The sequence below is a fragment of the Physeter macrocephalus genome, chromosome 20 (genome assembly GCF_002837175.3).
Source record: "Physeter macrocephalus isolate SW-GA chromosome 20, ASM283717v5, whole genome shotgun sequence".
Lineage (NCBI taxonomy): Eukaryota > Metazoa > Chordata > Mammalia > Artiodactyla > Physeteridae > Physeter > Physeter macrocephalus.
The window spans coordinates 30,067,155-30,087,409 of record NC_041233.1 but is presented as its reverse complement, the minus strand read 5'-3'; the positions used below and the strand labels follow the sequence as shown (position 1 = coordinate 30,087,409).

The window sequence follows — 20,255 nt, the reverse complement described above, 5'->3', positions numbered from 1 at the left end:
CAGACGCGCAGGCCCAGCAGCCATGGCTCACGGGCCCAGCCGCTCCGCGGCACGTGGGATCCTCCCAGACCGGGGCGCGAACCCGGTTCCCCTGCATCGGAAGGCGGACGCGCAACCACTGCGCCACCAGGGAAGCCCCGATGCTGCTGTTTTAACTCTTCGTTGAAGTGCTATTTCTTTTCTCTAACTGGGTAAAATTTATTACAAAAGGGAAATCTTTGGTCTGGTTCAGCATTGCCAGGCCCTTGCATTTTGTCTTTTTATAAAAGGATGCCAGTGATTAGTATCTTCTCTACAGCATTATGGTAACACTAAATAATTAGAGAAGTTGAAAATACCCAGCCATTGGGGAATGAGTAGTTAAATAACTTACGGTATATCCTCATTGTGGGATACTAGTCAAGTGCTAAAAATGAGGTCTGCCTATATGTTGAGATGTAAAAAGAGGACCATAGTATATTGTGAAAAGCAAGATGCAAATAACATGTATACGGTGAGCTATTTTTTTTTTCAGAAGAAAATCATGTATATGTACATAGAAGGTGCTTAGGTAATATTTTATTAAACCCTTATTGTGTGCTAGCACTATGCTCAATACTCAGCATACCCATGTGATCTCTTGTAGTTCTGACAGCAATGCTCTGAGGTAGGTAATTATTTAACCTGCTTTAAAGATGAGGAAACAGCAGCCTAGAGAGTGTAGGAAGCCTACCCCAGGGTGCATAGTGGGTTAGAGGCAAAACAGGACTCCAGCCCTGAAGCCTGCACTCCCAGCCACCGTGTTTTGTGCACTTCTTGTTAACATTTATCTGCTGAAAGAGCGTACGGTGGCCTAGTAGTTAGTAGGGATGTCATATGAGACTCATATAAGATGGATACTCAACTAGGTGCCTTCCAGATCCTTCCCTCACTCTGCATTTATGTCCAGGCTGCAGAAACCTCCTGCATACGTTTCTGAAAGTGCCACTTCTCTGGACAGGACATCGTCCCCTCCACCCCACCCACTCCCCCCGCCCCACCTCATGCCTCTTCGCCCCATGATGCTGTTATTCATTTTGGATTTCAGAGGACAGTTAGGCTGCTTTATTTTCTGGCTTCTTGCTAGCTCTAGGAATCTGCCTGAGTACTTGAAACTTCATCTTGCTCTTAAAGCACATTTAGAACATAATGGCTGTAGTTGTAAATGCTATGGTAACCTAGGTCTACAGTTCACATTAAACATTAGCTCACATTGCCTCCAGGTTTGAAACCAGTGTACCCAGAAGAAATTTACAAAAGGACAGTGATGTTGAAATATTTTAAGTGCAAACAGGAGGATTCCTGTGTGTTGACAGGGACAAGGCTATGTTGTCTAAAGTCCCTGTTTCCTCATTTTCCATCCCTTCCCAGTGGCCTTTTCCTCTTTGGACCTTCTGCAGTCTTGTGACTGAGCATTCTAGCTCCCTCTTTGTAAAATGCCTCTGATTAAATGTGTATATGTAAAATCTCTTACTTTATCCCAGAAGACATCGCTTTAATATGGTTTTAATTCCCTGGAGGGATAGTACTGCCACTGTTGACCAGTTGGAAAACTCAAGATTTGGAAAAAAAATTTTAAATGCTCATAAGTACAGAGGGGATTTGGTTGCCAGAACTGTTCATTGGGGCAATTGTGTCCTCCTTTTTGCTTCCCACAGTCCAGTGCTTGATGCACAAGGTTTTGGTTGATTACTTTGTATTGCGTTCTAGTGGGAACCAGTTTCTCCACCCATTCTCACTCTCCGTGATCTCAATTCCCTATGGTTCCTTGGGCCTGAGGATGCAGCTAGATCTGAGAATGGGAGGGAGTGAAGTGAAAGATGCTGTCATTTAGTGTAGGAATTGGTTCAGGATATAATCCTGTCCACTTCTTTTCTTGGTCAAAGCAAAAATAATGCAGGAGTCACGTGAGCAGGATGTTTATCAAGTGTATAGGACCAATATGTAGATGTTTAATTTATCATAAGAAGCTTTGGGAAACTGGACTCTGATGATTTGCCCATAATGAATCTGCCTCTGAAGAATCCTTTTCCAAACATCATTGTTCTCTGTAGCCCGTCCGGATACTTTTTTAACATCTTGCTTGTTAATGTGATTGCCAGCGTCTTAGAGAAGTTGACAGTTTCTGTGATTTCTATTAGCAGAAAAATGTGGGCTCAAAAGCTTTTCCTCTGAATGAATCTGTTGTGTAACATCCAAGCTGACTCAGAATATAGGTGCATACTCTTGTTCTGAGAAGGTAGAAGAAGGGGAAGAGCCCAATTCAGACAAGGTGTGGGCGAGGAGGCAGGGCACCCAAGAGCAAAGGCACCCTGTGCTGTAATCTCAGCCTAAACCATATCTCTGGGAAGGAGTTTTTTGCTTCCTATTTATTTGTATCCTTGAGTAACCACAGACCCCCACCTCCAACGTGGGATGTTAACCTTGGTGCACTGAGGAGATGAGCTGCAGAGCTAAAGCAGAGTCCCAGAGGAGCTTCAGTTATGCAGAGTCTATACAACCTTCTTTGCCATACATTGGCCACACGCTTAGGGCTTGGGAGATGAGAGCTAAGGGCTGAAATTCCTCAAGGTGAGAAGACCCCCCCGCCCCCGCCAGGAGGTGGACTCCTCCAATTTTCTCACATGATTATTCAGGCACTTTCACTTTTCCATATATAGGAGTCACTCAGGAGCAAGCTGTGGCCAGTTGGAGGGAGTGACACATCCCTCTCCAGTCCCTCCCTCCTCATCCCTCCGCACCTTTACTCTCACGTGCGCTTGCAGGCACTTAGGCAGAAGTGAGCCCTGTGGCTCTGCGGGAGACGAGCCTGTTGGGCTTAAAGAAGGAAACAAACAGACAAACAGAACCCTCAGGCCAAGTCCCGGCATTAAAATTGTTACCTTGAAGAAACTGAGTGGAGCAGTGTGAAGAGATGAATGGACCGGTGGATGGCTTGTGTGACCATTCTCTAAGCGAGGAAGGGGCCTTCATGTTCACCTCGGAATCTGTAGGAGAGGGGCACCCGGGTAAGTAGGTGGTCCTGGTTGGATGGTGACCTGTACCGGGGGGTCACTGTTACTGAAGGCCTGGAAAACGATGTGTGTCAGTAACTGTAAGGGATCTTGGCAAGAACAATATGCAGTATTTTTTTATTCTGTTAATTTGCAGTTTTATAAAACAGTCACTTGTTGTGCAAATAATAGATTGTAAGTCAGCGAAGCCGAGGATCTGTGCTGTAGCCCACCACCAGCATCTCCTCCCAGTGGGACTGTGACAGAGAACACACGGTTGGTTGGATAAACATATCATATGTGTAAAATGTATCATCAGGTATTAACTCTATATAGAGAGATTTTTTTTTTTTTGAGTGAAGCTTTATTATCAATGAGCAGCTTAAGTCAACAGAGAATGTTCCCGCAAGCAGGACCGCGGGTCACTAAGTTTTGCATGTAAAGCATGTGCAGTTTAGAAATGAACGGCAGTGCGTTCTGTACAGGGGCTGAGACAGATCTCTGGAAGAAAATTCCAGCATTTTATTGGGTCTCTGAAAAGTAGGAGGACTGTGATGTGGGGAAACGAGAGAGGCTTCCATGAAGACCACAGTGGGAGCCTCAACTTTCTGGGACAGTGGTTCCCAGGCTTCAGGGTGCATCAGCATCACCCCACGGGCTTGTTAGAACACAACGTGCTGGGCTCCACCCCCAGAGTTCCTGATTTAGTAGATCTTGGGTGAGGCTCAAGAATTTGCGTTCTGAAGACGTTCCCAGGCGATGCTGATGCTGCTGATGAGGGAGCCACACTTTCAGAACCACTGGTCTAGCAGAATCTTGGGGGCCAGACACTGATTTATGTATTTAAGCACCTCTTCAGAATTCACTGGAGTAGTTGAAGTTCTTGGTAACTGATCATCACCAAGTCTAACTTTTTTTCCGTCTTCCTCATCCTTGTTCTTTCTCAAAGAGCTTTAACTTTCATAGCTCGTAACCCAGCTTTAGATATCTCAGTGCACTGCTCCTTTCATATGCTTCAGCCACTGGTTCTCAGCTGGGGAGGGTGTGCCCTTTTCCCGCAAGAGCATTTTGTAGTGTCTGGAACGTTTTGGCTGTCCCAGCTGTCGGGCGGCGGGGCGGGCATGGGGTGAAACTGGCATTTAGTGGATAGAGGCCAGGTGTGCTTCCAAACACCCTGAATGCACAAGACCATCCCCCACAAAGAAGAACTCTTCCAGCCCCAAAGGTCAGTATTGCTGTTGAGAAATCTTGGCTTAAGCTGAGTTTTGTATGTAACTTAGCTCAATTCAATGTAAATAGCATCTTTCATTCTGCACGACTTTATGAAGTTTCTAGGTTAACTGTACTCATAATCTCAGATCCATTGCTATGTCTAACATATTCTGGACAGCTCCATGACGTATGAAAGACATATACAGGTTAGGAGATGGCCATAGATAGGATTTGCTCCATGTGGAAGAAGTGGGTGCTTTGTCATGCAGTTGCCAGTGGTCCCATTGTACACACAACAATGTACTCAATGGACAGAGAATGAAAATTCCAGCCAATCAATTGGCTGTTCTGTCTACTTAATGGCAGCCCTTCAATTTGTCTGATTCTCCTTGCGCTTGCCACTATAAATTAGCCGTTCACGTTAAGACAGTTTCCTTGGTGGCTTTCTGCTTGTCATTCCAGTGCTGAATTCCTCTCCATCAGAAAGATAAAATTAATGCTTCTTTTTCAACTTCCAAGAAAACCAACTATTGGCTATCTTAAGACTACTAAGTGATATTGATAGAAATTTCGAAAGCCTCAAGAAACAATTCAGAAAGGACCTCCTAACGCATTATCTTAGTCTGTGAAGCTGTCTTAATACCCTTGCTCAACTCCAGCTTTATCCCTAATATCCCTTATCCTATTTCCCTGTGTGCATTGGAAACATGTGATCTGTGTCGTCTAAACGAGCAGAGTCATCCATGGTCATTGTGTGAGTGGCTCCTAGGAGGCCTGATGGCTGGGTCTAAAGTGGGTATTTGGGCAGCAGGAGGTCATGATTGGTAGGGGCTTGCAGAGGCATGGACTCAGGCAAACCTAGATTTATAACCGGGATCTGCAGGAAGATAGAAAAACTCAAATATATGTTTAGTAGCAGTTTCTGAAGGAAAGATTAGAGAATTCACCTTCAGATTAACTAACATTTTAACTACAGAACTTAATAGGCACTTTCAAAAGCAGAAATGCTTGATTTTGGACCAGCATTCTTAATTTAAAAACTTAAAAAACGGCAGGAGGGACACAAGGAAATTTTGGAGGTGATGGATGTTTATTAAACCTTGATGGTGGTGATGGTAATATACGTATGTACATATGACCAAACTTACCAAATTACATACATTAATTATATGCAGATTTTTATATACCAATTATACCCAAATAAAGCTGGAAAAAAACTTATTAATTTACTAAGAGCAGACTCTGTGGGTATTTTTGAACACTAAATGAGATGTAATATGTGTAAATAGATGTCACTTTTTTTTCTGAATTTGTGAACATAACGCCAGAGCAAGAGTGGATTTTTCCAGTGTCTACATACTCGACCATGGGGAGTCTTTTGAAAAAAATTTATTGATTTATTTGTTTTTATTTGCTGCGTTGGGTGTTTGCTGCTGCGTGTGGGCTTTCTCTAGTTGTGGTGAGCGGGGGCTACTCTTCATTGCGTTGTGCGGGCTTCTCGTTGTGGCTTCTCTTGTTGCAGAGCACAGGCTCTAGGCGCGTGGGCTTCAGTAGTTGTGGCTCACAGGCTCTAGAGTGCAAGCTCAGTAGTTGTGACGCACGGGCTTAGTTGCTCCGCGGCATGTGGGATCTTCCCGGGCCAGGGCTCAAACCCGTGTCCCCTGCATTGGCAGGTGGATTCTTAACCACTGTGCCACCAGGGAAGCCCTAGACCATAGGGAGTCTTTAAGGCAAATCATAGAATAAGATGAAATGCCAGCTCATGTTGAACTCTTTGTCAGTCCCACCTTGATTGAGGAGGTCAAACCCAGCTGTTAGGATATCTGGCTTTCAGGAGGCTGAGTGACGGTGGGAAGGATCTGAGAGCTGCTTGTGGAAGTATTCTGCAAAACAACAGTGGCAGTAATGTGCAAAGGTTCTCTTATGGGATTCTTACAGGTGTAGTCCCAGAACCGGGTGTGGTATTTTCTACACAGCGCACTGCATCTTGTGGGACCAGCAGTACAATGTGTCTGACCCATCCTAGTCTGCCTCTTGGTACCTAATCTTACTGATGTCATCAGTTAGTGTTTTAACTTCTGTTTCTAGGACTTTTCTAGATGTTAGAATTAAAGGGAATATGCTGAGGAATGAGATACTTTTTAGTTAGAAGAATATGCATGCGTGTTTGTGTGTGTGTGTGTGTGTGTGTGTGAATTGCTTTAGGCTCTTGTAACTGGTTTTGGAATATATTTCTTTTTTTAGGGAATTCTATGACTTTATATAATATACATCATCCAATATTAAGGCAGAAGTGGGAATAAATAAAAATTCCAAAAAATTTATAATTACTTACATTTAAAAAGTGTCCTCTTACTTAGGTAGATTCGATATGTAAACTGACGAAATATCTAATTATTTTAACATTTCAGTTTGCTAGGCTTACTAGTCCTGTGATTCTTACACATGTTCATTCTTGTCCAGATAAGATCTGTGACCAGATCAGCGATGCAGTTCTGGATGCGCATCTCAAGCAGGACCCCGGTGCCAAGGTGGCCTGCGGTAAGAAACGCCTGATCCCTCCTGCTGGAGACCTGAGCGGGCTGAGCTTGAAACCTTTGCCTGTGTTGAAGCCTTCAGCACGGCAGAGAGCCGGGGACTTCAGAGCCTGGAGGGCTCCAGGGGTGATAGGTCTAGCCCCCTCACTTTACTGAGGAGATCTTGGGTGCAGCTTAATCAGGGCCTTGGCCAAGGTCATGGGGTACGGGTCCCGGCATGGAGATCAGAGCCCCGATCTCCTCACGGTCAGCACCCTGTCCTTTTTGCTGCACAGACCCACCCTTCCCTCTCCAGGGCCACCCTAGCCCCCAGAATGAGCACTGAAGGGACCCGTGCCCCTCTGAGGGTGGACTTCACCCTGACATCTTTACAAATAACCTGCCTTGATTCTCTGCTCAGGACCCCACGCCTAAAGCCTGCAGTGGAGTTTTAGCCATAAGGGAGCAGGAGAGGCCTCACGTATGTTGGCTGCATTCTGCATTCTTTATGACCGCATACAGCCAGTGTCTCATTCTAATCCACACAGCAGTCTTATGATTATCTTCATCCAACAGCTGAGGCTGAATAAGTAGTTCAAGGTCAGGCAAGTATGCAATAGTAAGTGCGAGGTATGAAAACTCAGGTATAACCAATTCTTTCCGAGCCGCAGTTCTCCAGGTGGCCTGTGAAGATGGTCAGCACTTGTGCCAGGATTTACTCTCCTTATTAGCATCATGATTTTTCCTTCTGGAGTCCATTCCTTGTGCGGTTCCTTGCGTGTCTCTTTCTCAGCACTCTAAGAGGTCCAGGTGTGGAGCCCCCTTCGCCAGCACGTGGCCACTAACCTGTCTCCTTCCCTTCAGAGACGGTGTGTAAGACGGGCATGGTGCTGCTGTGCGGGGAGATCACCTCCGTGGGCATGGTGGACTACCAGCGGGTGGTGCGGGACACCATCAAGCACATCGGCTACGACGACTCGGCCAAGGGTGAGGCCAGGGCCCCGGGGCTGAGTCCCACCTGAGGCTCTGCGTCTCCTGGAAGAGCAGATACCTCCCGGGGGAAGGATGCTCCTAGGCCTGCCTTCCAGGGTCCAGGGCTCACAGCCTCTGGCACAACAGTGTGGCAGCCCAGGCGGATCAGCCCCTGTCCAGCCATGGCTGACTCGGGTCTTGTTTATGGTCCTGCCATCTTGGAAGAGGGAGAAGCTCCCAGTACAAAGAGCTGCCCTCTGTTGGGGACGTGTTCTCTACCGGGCTCTGGGGCTGGTCTCTGTGTGCATCTTCCTACCTAACTGTTTGAGGAACTCTGCTCTGCTCCTTATGCAGATGAGGAAGTTGAAGCTTCCATATGTCAGTAACTTGTGAAAGGTGACACGATCAGTAAGTGGCTGCCCGCCCCGGTTGGGACTCCTGCACTTTCTACTAAGTTATGCTGCTCCCCCACATAGACAAAGAAGAAGGTGACTCAGTCCAGAACGGGTGCCGAAAGCAGGCAGAGGAGACAGGCTGGCCCAGGGTAGCTCCTGTGCCAGGCAGTGTGGGAGCCTACAACCCAGCGAAGCGGCCCAGGCCCTGGCGGGAGTTGAGGAGGGGCCCTGTGATGGGGTGGGGGTGAGAGCTGGAGAGAACTGAGGGCCCTGAAGCAGACTCCCACACCTGGGACCGGGCAGGCTGGGAAGGGGCCCAGCCTGGAGGGCATGAAAGGACAGGGTGCGAGGGCCAGATGCTAGGGCCAGTGTACACTGCGTTCTACTTATGGGTTGTTTGGGCTGTTGTGTGGCATCTTGGCGGGTCAGGGCAGGCTGGGGTGATGTGCACACATCTCCATAAGTGAGAGAGGCTCTCTCTGCATGAGGGCGCGGACACACACAAGCTCAGTGCAGCCACCTTCTGGCTCGCCCAAAGGACTCGCTTGAGCACACGAAAGTTTTGGGGGTATATCAAGAATTGCTGGGAGGAAACCAGTGAGTACACGTTGGTTCTCCCAGCCAGCATGCGGGGTATCCGTGGAGGAGACGCGTCGTCCCAGAGCAGCAGCCTCCTGACACGTTACCACGCAGAGCCTTCGCCCTGTTCTATCAGGAAGAGCCGACTTGTTTATGTACATTTAGACCTTATTCGAGAGCGAACCTGCTCTGCGTTAGGCAGCAGGAATGTTTCCCCGGAGGTATAACGTCCCCTGGAAAGCGAGGAGCGGGAGCGAGCCCACCTCTGCCTGTCGGTGCGCCTGCCCCAAGCGGGCCAGCAGGCTGCGGGCTGCCTGCAGCCACAGGGCCCTAGGCTAGTGGCTCCCACTTTCCAAGCCCTCCCCCTCTCCCCTTAGTCCCCTGAACTCTGTTCTCCTGAATCACTTGGAGCCTTTAATTTTCAGCGCTAAGAAGATTTATTATTTAGACCCGGAGTGATGAGGTGAGTCTTTGGCAGCTAAAGATTGTTCCCTAAAGGTTGTTCCTTGGTTTGTGCATTCAGAAACCTGCACTGCAAACAAGGGCTGCAGAGGACAGAGGTGGCCTGATGGCTCCTGAGTGGGGGGCACTGCCTGGCATTAGTGATACAGTACATGGTGCCCGGCGGCCAGTCGGAGGCAGAGTGTGCAGTGCAGAGCTGCAGGGGCGACCGTCCAAGGACGTTTTCAGAGAGCTAGATGGACTTGTGGAAGGGGATGGGAGGCAGAGGAGGAGCATTCTAGGCAGAGAGCCCTAGTGGAGGTGGAAAAGGAGGTCGTGTTTAAGGCTAAGCCTGAGTTCCCGTTGGCTGAGAGCTCTCAGCTGGGAAGGCCTGGCTGGAGCTGAGCGGTTTCCGGTTTACTTCCTTTGGCGGTAGGTCCCCACTTGAAGCATGAACATAAACGATAGATTGAACCTAGGCTTTTTTGTGGTTTTGTTTGTTTTATTAAGCCCATTCTGGCCGCATGGGTAGGAGGACAGACGGGAAAGAGGGTGACAGTCATCTTGTCACTGATAACGTGTCCCTGTGGTGCGGCCTCTGTGCGTTTTAGCTCCTCATTTGTGTCTGTCCTGTAGCTGAGCCCAGTGCGGACCAGTGTCGGGGAGATTGTGCTGTCTGCCCGGCGGCTCCCTCTCAGGGCTCCTTGGCCTGGGCTGCTGCTACCCAAGACTCCCATGTCCCAGGCCCCAGCCCGCTGTCCCCACCCTGGGGGGGACCGGCCTCCATCTTTGTGCTTGAGCTTTGGGGATGGCCTGAAGGGGCCTCGGCCTCCAGAGGTGTGGATTTTCCATTTTGCTCCAGGCCGCAGGCACATCTCTGGCTCAGGGGACTCTGGCTCTGGGAGTGTCTCTGGATAGTTCACATGCACTGTATTGTTCAGTATATTTGATGCTTGGGTTTGGCGTATGCCTGGGCTTCTGAACGGCAGTGTTGAAAGGGCCCTTGATGTTCATTTAGTGCGGTGATTTTCCACCTGGGTCCTGGGAGGTGCCTCTGGGACCGGCAAAGGGGGCAGTGCCGTGAGTCACCCACCTGCCCTTCAGCCAGGGCAGCTGTAGCTGTTATTTGGTCTTCATACTGCCGCTCTGTGTAGGATATATATTTTTAATCAAGGGGTAATTTAATACACTGTGGAGGATTTTTTTTTGACTAAAGAGTTGCACGTGATAGGATGGGAAGGATACTGATGTTCCCCGTCCTGGGCCTCAGCTCTGGGCCCAGACGGATGGTAGAGAGACCAGCCACGCCGCTAAATGCCCTGTCATGTGCCAAGCGGTCCCCCAGGAGCTCCAGCCTCCGTCTGCTCAGGCCTGCTGTCCTTGTGCCTAGGCTTTGACTTCAAGACCTGCAACGTGCTGGTGGCTTTGGAGCAGCAGTCCCCAGATATTGCCCAGTGTGTCCATCTGGACAGAAACGAAGAGGATGTCGGTGCCGGAGATCAGGTCACTAAACGCTGAGCGTTGGCTCTGCGTCAGGACGGCAGTGCAGTGTGCTCTGTGTGAGGGGCTAGCCGGGGAAGTTCATGCGTAATGGACTGAATGCACTGTGGGGTAGACCCCCCCGCCCCCATGCTTGGAGTGAGTCACCCCTTCTTCAGGGTAGCGACTTGAGGGCAGGGAGGGTTGGGGACGCCCGGTGTGGGCTTGTCTCCCCTTCTAGAGTGTTGAGTTCGGGGACCACGTCTTCCCCTCCACGAGTGCCCAGTGCAAAAGTTGCATACCCGCGAGGAGGGAGGACCAGTGGGGCTTTAGATTTGAGGAGCGTTGTTGCCTGTGGTCTGAAGCAGGTGTCCGTTGCAGGGCCTGATGTTCGGCTACGCCACAGACGAGACGGAGGAGTGCATGCCCCTCACCATCATCCTGGCGCACAGACTCAACGCCCGCATGGCGGAACTGCGGCGCTCGGGGCAGCTCCCCTGGCTGCGGCCCGACTCCAAGACGCAGGTGAGCCCCTGCCCCCGCCCCCGCCCCCCTTGGGGCTCCAGACACGTGCCTCAAACACCAGCCCCTTTCCTCTTGATTCTGATCGTTGTTAAGATCCAAATGTTGAGTCTGGGCATTCAAAGAATTGTTGATTCTGAAAAGAACTATTTGTTTCAAAAATCCTCAGTTCCAGATCTTTTCTCCCCTGCCCCCAACATTTTATTATGAAAAATTTCAAAAGACACAGAAAGATGAAAAGAGCAGTTCTAGGTTTTTAGTTGGGGGGCTTTCTTAGCATAAGTTGACTCCAGTAATATGATTCCCCAATTCCTGCTACAAACCTCCTCTGTAACAGGTTTCAGACTTTCGGTCGCTGCCTATCAGGTCTCCACATCTTGAGCAACCGTGAACACACCGTGAACAAGTACTGTCTGCAGCTCGCTATGGCCCTTTCGCTTTGCTTCTCATAAGAAGGCTTTGCCGATTCTGACTCTCTCTGGCAAGCCGCCCTGACCCCTGTGCTCCCTGCAGTGATGAAATCCGCACCGAAGTCTGTATTATTTGAAGGCCGGTGGTGATGCAAGTGTTGGCACACGCAGAGGCCTCCTGTCCACCTTCTCTCCCCGCATCCTGACGGCCCTGATGGCTCCTTTCCTCAAGGCTTCTTTCCCCAGCTCTTCTTCCACACTCCAGCGGGGTCTTGGCACTTCCTCTTCCACGCTCTTTCCTCCTGCCCACGCTTGTGAATCCAGCTTTCACCTCTGCACACTCCGCTTCCAGATCTTCCACCTGCAGGTCTAACTGAATCACCAGCCCCATTTCTCATTCACCCTGCAAACACACGGGCCCCGGGAGCTCTCCTCAGCTGAAGGAGTGTGATGGAGCCCACCTTTCCCCAGCCCTGTCTGTCTCCACTCTACCTGGGCTCCCGTTTTCCCTCTAGTGCATCCCTTCCGCTCCAGCCCCATTTCCCAGGCCAGGCCCAGGAACAGTGCTGTGTCCTCCCAAAGGTTCTCCCTGCCTGGAAACTTCAGTTAATTCCCTTTGGGCTTCACTTTTAATTTCCTTGTATCTGCTCAGAATTGTCTACAGCTTTCTGCTTCCTTGCTACTTGTTATTCTGGTATTTAACGCCGTGTATGGTCTTCCAGCTTTGCCTTCTTCTGTCCCCATCCCCAGTCTTTGCTTAAACCATATCCTTTCACTCACGCTCCCCTTTTTCCTCGGTGCTCTGCACCTGCGCTCCCACACTTCGCCTTCCTTGGAAGCTTTCTCTGGCCCCCACCTGTCCGTCAGTGGCCAGCGTGGTTCCCACCTCCTCATGGTCTTCTCTGGCCGCCCTCAGGTGGGACCTCCTTTTGACCCCGCACTGGGAATTTGGCTCACGTGGTTTTATAGCTCAGCGTGGTGCGTGCGACTCTGTCCTGCTACTCCAGCTTCACAGAGGTGCATCCTTCTCACCCCAAGTGTAAGGCCACACAAGGCAGAAGTTGCATATCGGCTGTACCTGGGGCAAGGGAGTACCTCTGTGGCCTAAAAGAAACCCTTCCTTGGGACTTGTGGTGTTATCCACATGACCCCCAAGGTGAGAAGTGGGATCATGAGGACCCCTCAGGTGTTCTTTGCGGTTGTGGGCAGGAGAGCTAAAACGTGTAGATTGTGATGATACCGAAAGAAAAGAGCCCTCCCCGTCCTGTGCCAGAGCTGTGCTGCGATGGGGAAGCAGGTTGGAGAGTCACAGGAAAGGAAATCCTAGAACAGGGATGGAAGGAAGTAAATGGAGTGACTCGGGTTTCCTTCTCCCTGCCTGAGGGTAAGGACTGGAGGGTCCACCTACTGGACCCACTGAAATAGTAAAGGCCTCCTGTATTTGCTTAGTAACAGAAGGTTTCTGAGTCCAGAAGGCAGTGAGGGAGGGAGGGGAGGGTGGGCTCTTCCAGGCTTTCCCTTCTTGCACGGAGACACTGAATTCTCTTACAAATGCTACTCTGGATACCAAAGTCGGCCTCACTCCCCTGCCGCAGGCAGGCCCTGAGCCAGCGGGCATCAGAGAGGGGGCGGGGGTCTGCTGACGGAGCCTCTCCCTGAGGCCCTCGGCCGGCCTCCACGAGGCTGCTGCGCTGGGACGGGCACCCTGCCCGGAACAATGTCTGGGCCTTCTCCTCTGAACCTTACTGGTAAAGGATTTTCATCATCTACCCAGAGTGTTGCCTGTGACCAGGATGAGCCTTTCCACCTGAACAAATTCGTGCTGCTGATACTGAGAGCTGAGAGGCCGTACGGATGGCTATTTTTGTACCTGGCCAGAGTTGTGTTTTCCACGGTGTACTTTTCCCCACATCTTGCTGACGTGATGAGATAAGAGCGATGCTTGGGGCCCTTTGCTCTGCCACAGCTCTGCTTGGGGTTTGTGGCAGAGCAGGGGAGTCCGGTAGCAGTGGAGATGGGCCTCAGCGGCTGCGCAGGATATGAGCCTTCTCCTGAGGCCAGATGCAGCAGGTCTGGTCCCAGAGCCGCCACAGGGCCTCCCCTCTGGAGCCTGCCAAGCCCCCAACTCCAGCTCCCTCTCACAGGGCCCTGTGTGCACGCAGCCCAGCATTAAAGGGCTGCTCTCAGAGCACAGGGGGTGTGCATCTGCCCATCTCACTAGGATCAGGCATCGTGGGGTCAGGGCTCTTTCTCTTCCTTCTTCTGGATCCCACCCTATGGCTCTTTGGACCAGGCAGGACATAAAGTAGAGTTTGATAACGTCCCGTGTTTGATGGATATCTGAGGGTCCTTTGGGCAGGCCGGGACCTCGCCTCAGGCATAGCCCCAGGAGCCACTGTTTGCTGCCCTGTGGTCCTGTCAAGGCCCTTGGGGTGGGGAGCAGTCATGTGCCTGCCGGCCAGTGTCACTGCCAGACCATCCAGCATAGCTGCACTCCTGCAGGCTCACGGCCCCTCTGGGCACTGCCCTTGTGGGTCCATGTTGCCTCGGGTAGCGACGGGGCCTGTGGCTCCAGCCTTGAGGGTCTTGGGTGACGACCTTGTGCTGGGCAGAGCCGCAGGCACCAGGCCGCACAGTGCAAGGTCACAGCCCACCTTTGCTGGCTGTGTGTTCTTGACCTAGAGTGTTTATGTTCTGGAACCTCAGCTTTCTTGTCTTTAAAGTGGGGCTGGTGACAGCTTCTCACAGCTTTTGGCATGGCTTGTCGCCTACGGTACACACTCAGTCAATTGCTGGCTTCTGTTTTCTTTCCCAGCCTCATCTGCCGTCCTCACCATCCCTTTCCCTCTCACTCTGTAAGTCCAGGGTGCCCAGGCTGCTCTCCTTCGTCACCGGACAGATCAGGCTGTGATGTCGGGCTCTCGCGCTCCCTGATGTGTCGGTAGAGGACAGAGTGCAAGAGCATTTTCTCTGTGCTTCTCTGGGCGTGACACAAGCTTTGGGGGCAGGCAGAGCAGTGTTTGGCTCTTGGGCTTTTCACTGACTGGCGTGTGACTTCAGGGAAGTTGTTTCACTTCTCAGAGCCTGGTCTTCCTCATTTGTAAAGTGGAGACAGTAATGCCGATCTTGCTGGGATGGTTTAAATATTCATTGATAATACGTAGAGTGGGCACAGAACTGACCCACGCTGGAGGGAGTGAACCCCAGTTCTGTCCCTGTGGCCTGCCCTGCCAGGGAACTGCAGGCAGGATCCTTCCCTCCACGCGCTCTCTGCTTTTCCTTGCTTTTGTCCAAACACACAGAGGCTGGTGACCCAGAGCTTACTGCTCCCTCTAGTTCAGTCTCCCTGGCTCGAGTCCCTTGCACCCTGTCCCTCCAGCAGGCAAGGCCTCTGGCCCCATATGCTTCCAGAGCTCCTCCACTGAGGGGGCCAGGGCAGTGGGCCTGTGGCCTGTGGACTCCTGTGTTCCTTGGTGGGAGTCGGGATGTCTTGGTCCTGGGCCACGGAGGGTCAAGACAGGGCTTTGGCAGAGGGACATTTGCTGGCACCCAGAACCCTCTGAGGTAGGAGGAGTGGAGTCTAGTGGGTCACAGAGTGGAAACTCTGTGACACCTGAGTCTCCAAGTGGCACTGATTGTGGTCACAGGTGGGAACAGCTTGTGCCTCATGCCCAGTCATCTCACAGCACCAGGCAGTTATTCAGTTGAAGAATGTGTCAGATGAACTTTCCTGAAGGCCCTTTGAGGACACGAGGTCCCTCTGGCTCCTGGGAGCCCTGCCTGCCTTCTGGGCACCTGCCCCTGGCAGCGATGTGTCCTCAGCTCAGGGCAGGGCCTCACGACGATTCCTCCCTCCCTGCCTCCCGCCAGGTGACAGTGCAGTACACGCAGGACAGCGGCGCCGTCATCCCCGTGCGCATCCACACCATCGTCATCTCCGTGCAGCACAACGAAGACATAACGCTGGAGGACATGCGCAGGGCCCTGAAGGAGCAGGTGATCAGGGCCGTGGTGCCAGCCCAGTACCTGGATGAGGACACCATCTACCACCTGCAGCCCAGCGGGCGGTTTGTCATCGGAGGCCCCCAGGTGCGTCCTCGGCTCTAAATGAGGCCCTGACTTTGCTTACCTCTCTGAGTGCAAAGGCCACAGGAGGGTGGTGGCTTTGTGTGGCTCGGCCAGGTAGATCTGGCCCTGGACGAAATGTGAAGTCAGCTCGTTCTGTGAAGGCTGCTGTGCGCCCTGGCCCTCCCACTCGAGACGTCTCATACGTGTCCAGCTGCCGCCTGACCCTGCCCGGGGCTAACTCACCATCATGGGCGCTGAGCTTGCCCGGGTGGCGCTTCCTGGGTCTTGGCCACATGTGACCTGCAGCTCTTGTGGGCACCAAGGTGGGGCTGTGTTTTAGATGGGGACATGGGGCTGCCCCTTTCTCCTGTGCAGCCGGCGTGAGCAGTCGGAGAGTGCCCTAGCCCCTCCGAGAGGCTGCTGACCACTGCCGGGGCACCTCCCTGTGGACGTGTTGCCACAAAGCGGAGCCCCCGGGTTGGGTCCTATAGCCAAAGTAACGCAGAAACTCAGGGTGAAAGGAAGGCACAGCTCACTGTGTTTTCCTGCAGGACTTCTCAGGGCCTCGGCATGCTACTGTGAACTGTGGATCCCTAAGCGGGGTGGGGGGGATGGTATAGTATGCAGACTTTCCCCGCATCATTTAACATAGAAACATAGAGACCCACCTGCCCCCAAACGTCTTTGTTGACAGAGATGCACAGAGCAGACACTTGAGGAAATGGGCAACTTAACGTTTGCCGGGTGGCACCAGCCGGGGCACAGCCCGGGGTGTATGTGTCACAGCGCGGTTTCCTCCTGCACTTGGATTTCTCCGTTATGATTGACTCCTACAAACAAAGGCTTTATGAGCGGGCTGTGACCCCAGCTGGCCCACCTTTTGCCCTTTCTGACGAGGCTCTGACAGGTGACCTGACTTCTGTGACTAGTCAGTGATTGAACTGGGATTAGAGCCCAGGGTTTCTGGCTGACTCCCAGCCAAGGGGTCTTTGGAACGTGTGCCCTAAGAAGCTTCGGGGACTGCCTCCAAGTTGTGGTCCGGCGGCCACTGCAGTGCTTTGGCCGCCCCCTCCTCCCACATCCTCCCTCTGTGTCTTCCTTTCCCTCCGCAGGGGGATGCGGGCGTCACTGGCCGTAAGATCATTGTGGACACCTACGGTGGCTGGGGGGCGCACGGCGGGGGCGCCTTCTCCGGGAAGGACTACACCAAGGTGGACCGCTCGGCCGCGTACGCTGCCCGCTGGGTGGCCAAGTCCCTGGTGAAGGCGGGGCTCTGCCGGAGAGTGCTTGTGCAGGTGGGTCGGACCCCCCTGCCGCTCGCCCCCCCAGGTCTACCCTGAGTGAGGGCACCCTGGCCTAGGGGAAGGCCCACACTTTGCCGGAGGTTGCGACTCTGTGTGTGTCGTGTTGGGCTCTGTGGCCGGTGCCCTGCAAACCTGGGAGCGGGAAAACAAGTCTTCAGGCAGCGGGGCACGTACAGAAACTGCCCACCGTGAAGATGGCAGGGATTTCTAGGCAGATGGGGGGCTGGGGGAACGTGTTGGGCAGGGTGTGTGTGGTTGCAGCGTCCCCTCCCTGAGGATGTCAGGGTCTCTGCAAGGGGCCCGTCCTTGACCCTGGACTCTTCTGGAAGGTGTCCTATGCCATTGGTGTGGCCGAGCCACTGTCCATTTCCATCTTCACCTACGGAACCTCCCAGAAGACAGAGAGAGAGCTGCTGGATGTGGTCAACAAGAACTTCGACCTTCGGCCTGGCGTCATCGTCAGGTAAAAGGACCGCCCCCTCTGTTGGGCAGGACCCTCTTCCCTCACCCGGTGCTCAGCTCATTGGAAAGGGAAGCAGAAGGAAGGATGTTCAGCCTCCCAGAAGCAGGAGGGGCTTCAGGCTCTTGGTCCAGCACAGTGCAAACCCCAAATGCAGGATGTCTGGTTGTCAGGTTGAAGGCGGCTGGGTTGCGTCCCTGCTGGCCCAGCAGACCCTGACCCCAGGGGGCCCATCTTTGAGCAGGTGGGGGATCTTAGGAAAATAATCACAAGGCCCGTTGGCTGGGAATTTAGTCGGCAAGTCCAGCCCCACCTGCTCTCGTTTCTGATGCCACCCCTGCTGCCTGGAGCTTGGCGGTGTTGATGTCGGTCTGGGCCAGGTGAGTGGAGTGGAGAGTAGGCCAGAGTTCAAATCCCTGGTTCCTGGTGCGTTTGTGTGTTCAGTCGGGCTGTCCCTGAACTCTGAGCCTGTTTCCTAAGCACCAGCGGCAGTCACCTCGTAAGACGTGGCATGGCGGAGACAGAACGCTTACGGGGAGTTAGTTGTTCTCGCGTGGGTAACACCACCCACACAGACTGTCGTAGTCTCTTAATTGCTCCTGTGCCCAAATTCAGAGAAGGAAACTCTGCTCCTTTTCCATTAGAAATGACCTTTTTTATCTGCTGAACATGCAGGGACTTGGATTTGAAGAAGCCCATCTACCAGAAGACGGCATGCTACGGCCATTTCGGAAGAAGCGAGTTCCCCTGGGAAGTTCCAAAAAAGCTTGTGTTTTAGTGCTGGTGGGACCGGGCCTGGCCGCACCACGGAGGCATCTGGGTGGAACAGAGCCGTGTTCCTCTTCTCTAGGACCCCAAATCTCAGATCTCCCAGACCCCGGGCTTGGCCTTGCCCACCCACTGCCGCCTCCCTGGCAAAGGCAGGCCCCTCTGATTTAGCAGGAGGAGGGGGCCTCCTGGTGCCGGGCTCAGGTCTCCTCGTGAGGGTAGTCACGAGGTTCCCCTGCCTCTCCCTCAGACCAAGGCGACGCGAATTTAGTGGAAATCCCACCCGTGTCGGCAGTAAATCCCCTCGCTCACCTTCCGCCACAGCCTGGACGCTGACCAGCCCCTGCCTCTCTGGCGTGTGCCGAGGGCAGCACACGGCACAGATCTCAGGGCTCCGTGTGAGCCTGGGTATGCCGAGGCTGCCCCTCGCGTCTGCGGCCGTGCGGTCAGCGTCCTGAGCCCAGGCCTTCCAGAGGCCCTCCTAGGCTGGCCTTGTGGCAGGGGTGAGAGCGTCTAGTGTGTAAGGGACCGAGCTACTCACTGATCTCATTTCTTCTTCACTGCAACGCAGGGAGGTGACACCCTGGTTACCTGCATGTATAGATGGGAAAGCCGAAGTAGCTTTCACAAGGCCCCACAGCTGCGTGGGTCAGGGCCTAGGTGTGAGAGCGGGAGCCCATACACCGTGTCTCCCCCCGCCAGCCCCCCCATCTCATGCCAGAGACAGGTCTGAGCGATGACCAAGCGGATTGAGTTGAGGCTGTGACCTCTGTCCTGAAGGCCTGAGGTTGCTGGGAATTAGGGGATTAACCCCTTGGTGAGCCCTGGGCCATGATCTGCAGAGTCAGGACAGAACCAGAGGGGTGTTTCCTTTGCCTCTTTCATTTCAGAAGACAGTTCGGGGTGCGCTGGCTATCCTGGCCCACGGGGCTGGGCTGGAGTTGGGAATTAAGAGGCAGCGGTATAATCCCAGCCCCTGACCACTCAGGGACACGCAGGGCTGGGCCTGTGGACACCTGGGGTAAGGGTCCAAGGCCAGTCCTGTCCCATTGGGCTTCCTACAGCAGGAGCAGCAGCTTGTCCCTTAAACAAGGGATGGAACCCTGTGTCCTCCACGGCTTCTCTCTCTCTGGCCCTTCTGTAACCCCTGCAGTCTGAGTGCTGTTGGAACAAGTGGATGAGCCCCTCAGACCCCCCTTCCAGAGAGGACAGCCCGAAGGCCCGAATATCAAATGTTAAATGGTGACTCGAGTGGCAGGGCTTGACCCCTAATGGGACATAAGTCAGTCAGGATGTCATGAGGAGATTTCTGCCTTTACCAGGCAGCCTCTGGGGGCAGCTCTACCCCTGAGGTCCTGGGTGGTCCTTTGCACACTGGGGTCTTGCAAGCTGCACATTCCCCAGCCTTTCCATCTGTGGCTGGCACCCACTCCCCCCAACCCCTTTCCTCAGTCTGGGCCTCTGACAGCTGCACCTCTACCTGCTCCCCAGCTCCCCAGACCACAGGCTCAGGTAGGGGCCTCCGTGGGCTTCCGGAGAACACTGGGGACAGGCCGCCTTGCTGGGGCACACGGTGCTGGATCTGGCTGGGGGACACAGCCCAGCAAGCCTCATCTGGGTGGCAGACGGCCAGCAGCCGGGCTCTAGGCCTGAAGCACAAAGACCCTTGGCTTTCTCTTCCCCTCAGGGAAAGGGCAGCTGTTCAGGGCAGAAAAAGAAGCCCAGATCTCCATAAAAGCCTAGAGCTGGTGTGTGTGATACGGAAGCTCAAGTCTCTCTCAGGGCTCCAGGTCACCCAGGAAGTCTTGAGTTCCTTTCGGGAGAGGGAGGCTCAGCTTTGCAGGTGGCTGAGTTCCTCTAACTTGGGCCATATTCGAAGTGAAAATTCAGAATTCTATACTTTCCCCACCCGCTGGAGAAACAAGGTTTTTTTGGGGTCAACACTTTATATGAAACTAGAGTCTATTTGTTAATAGTTCCTGCTAAACCGGTGAATAAAAACTCAAGGAGCAACTACTCTATGCTTAGTTTTTGTCTGCAACCCCCTCCGAGTAACATTACCTGATCCCCGTCCCGCAGCGAAGCAGGTGTCCTGCACTCAGGGTTTCCCAACCAGGG

At 53.0% G+C, this 20,255-nt stretch overlaps 1 protein-coding gene across 1 annotated transcript in view; it reads left to right on the top strand.

Moving 5' to 3' along the window:
- MAT1A (methionine adenosyltransferase 1A) overlaps nt 1–18,471 on the top strand; it is a 56,633-nt gene extending 38,162 nt beyond the window's left edge. Inside the window, exons 2-9 of the mRNA XM_055081222.1 lie at nt 6,687–6,764; nt 7,604–7,726; nt 10,517–10,629; nt 10,987–11,130; nt 15,408–15,626; nt 16,718–16,900; nt 17,239–17,372; nt 18,045–18,471. Coding sequence (XP_054937197.1) covers nt 6,687–6,764; nt 7,604–7,726; nt 10,517–10,629; nt 10,987–11,130; nt 15,408–15,626; nt 16,718–16,900; nt 17,239–17,372; nt 18,045–18,147 — 1,097 coding nt within the window. The 3' untranslated portion in view covers nt 18,148–18,471. The remainder of the gene's footprint in view (nt 1–6,686; nt 6,765–7,603; nt 7,727–10,516; nt 10,630–10,986; nt 11,131–15,407; nt 15,627–16,717; nt 16,901–17,238; nt 17,373–18,044) is intronic.
- The last annotated feature ends 1,784 nt before the right edge of the window (nt 18,472–20,255 follow it).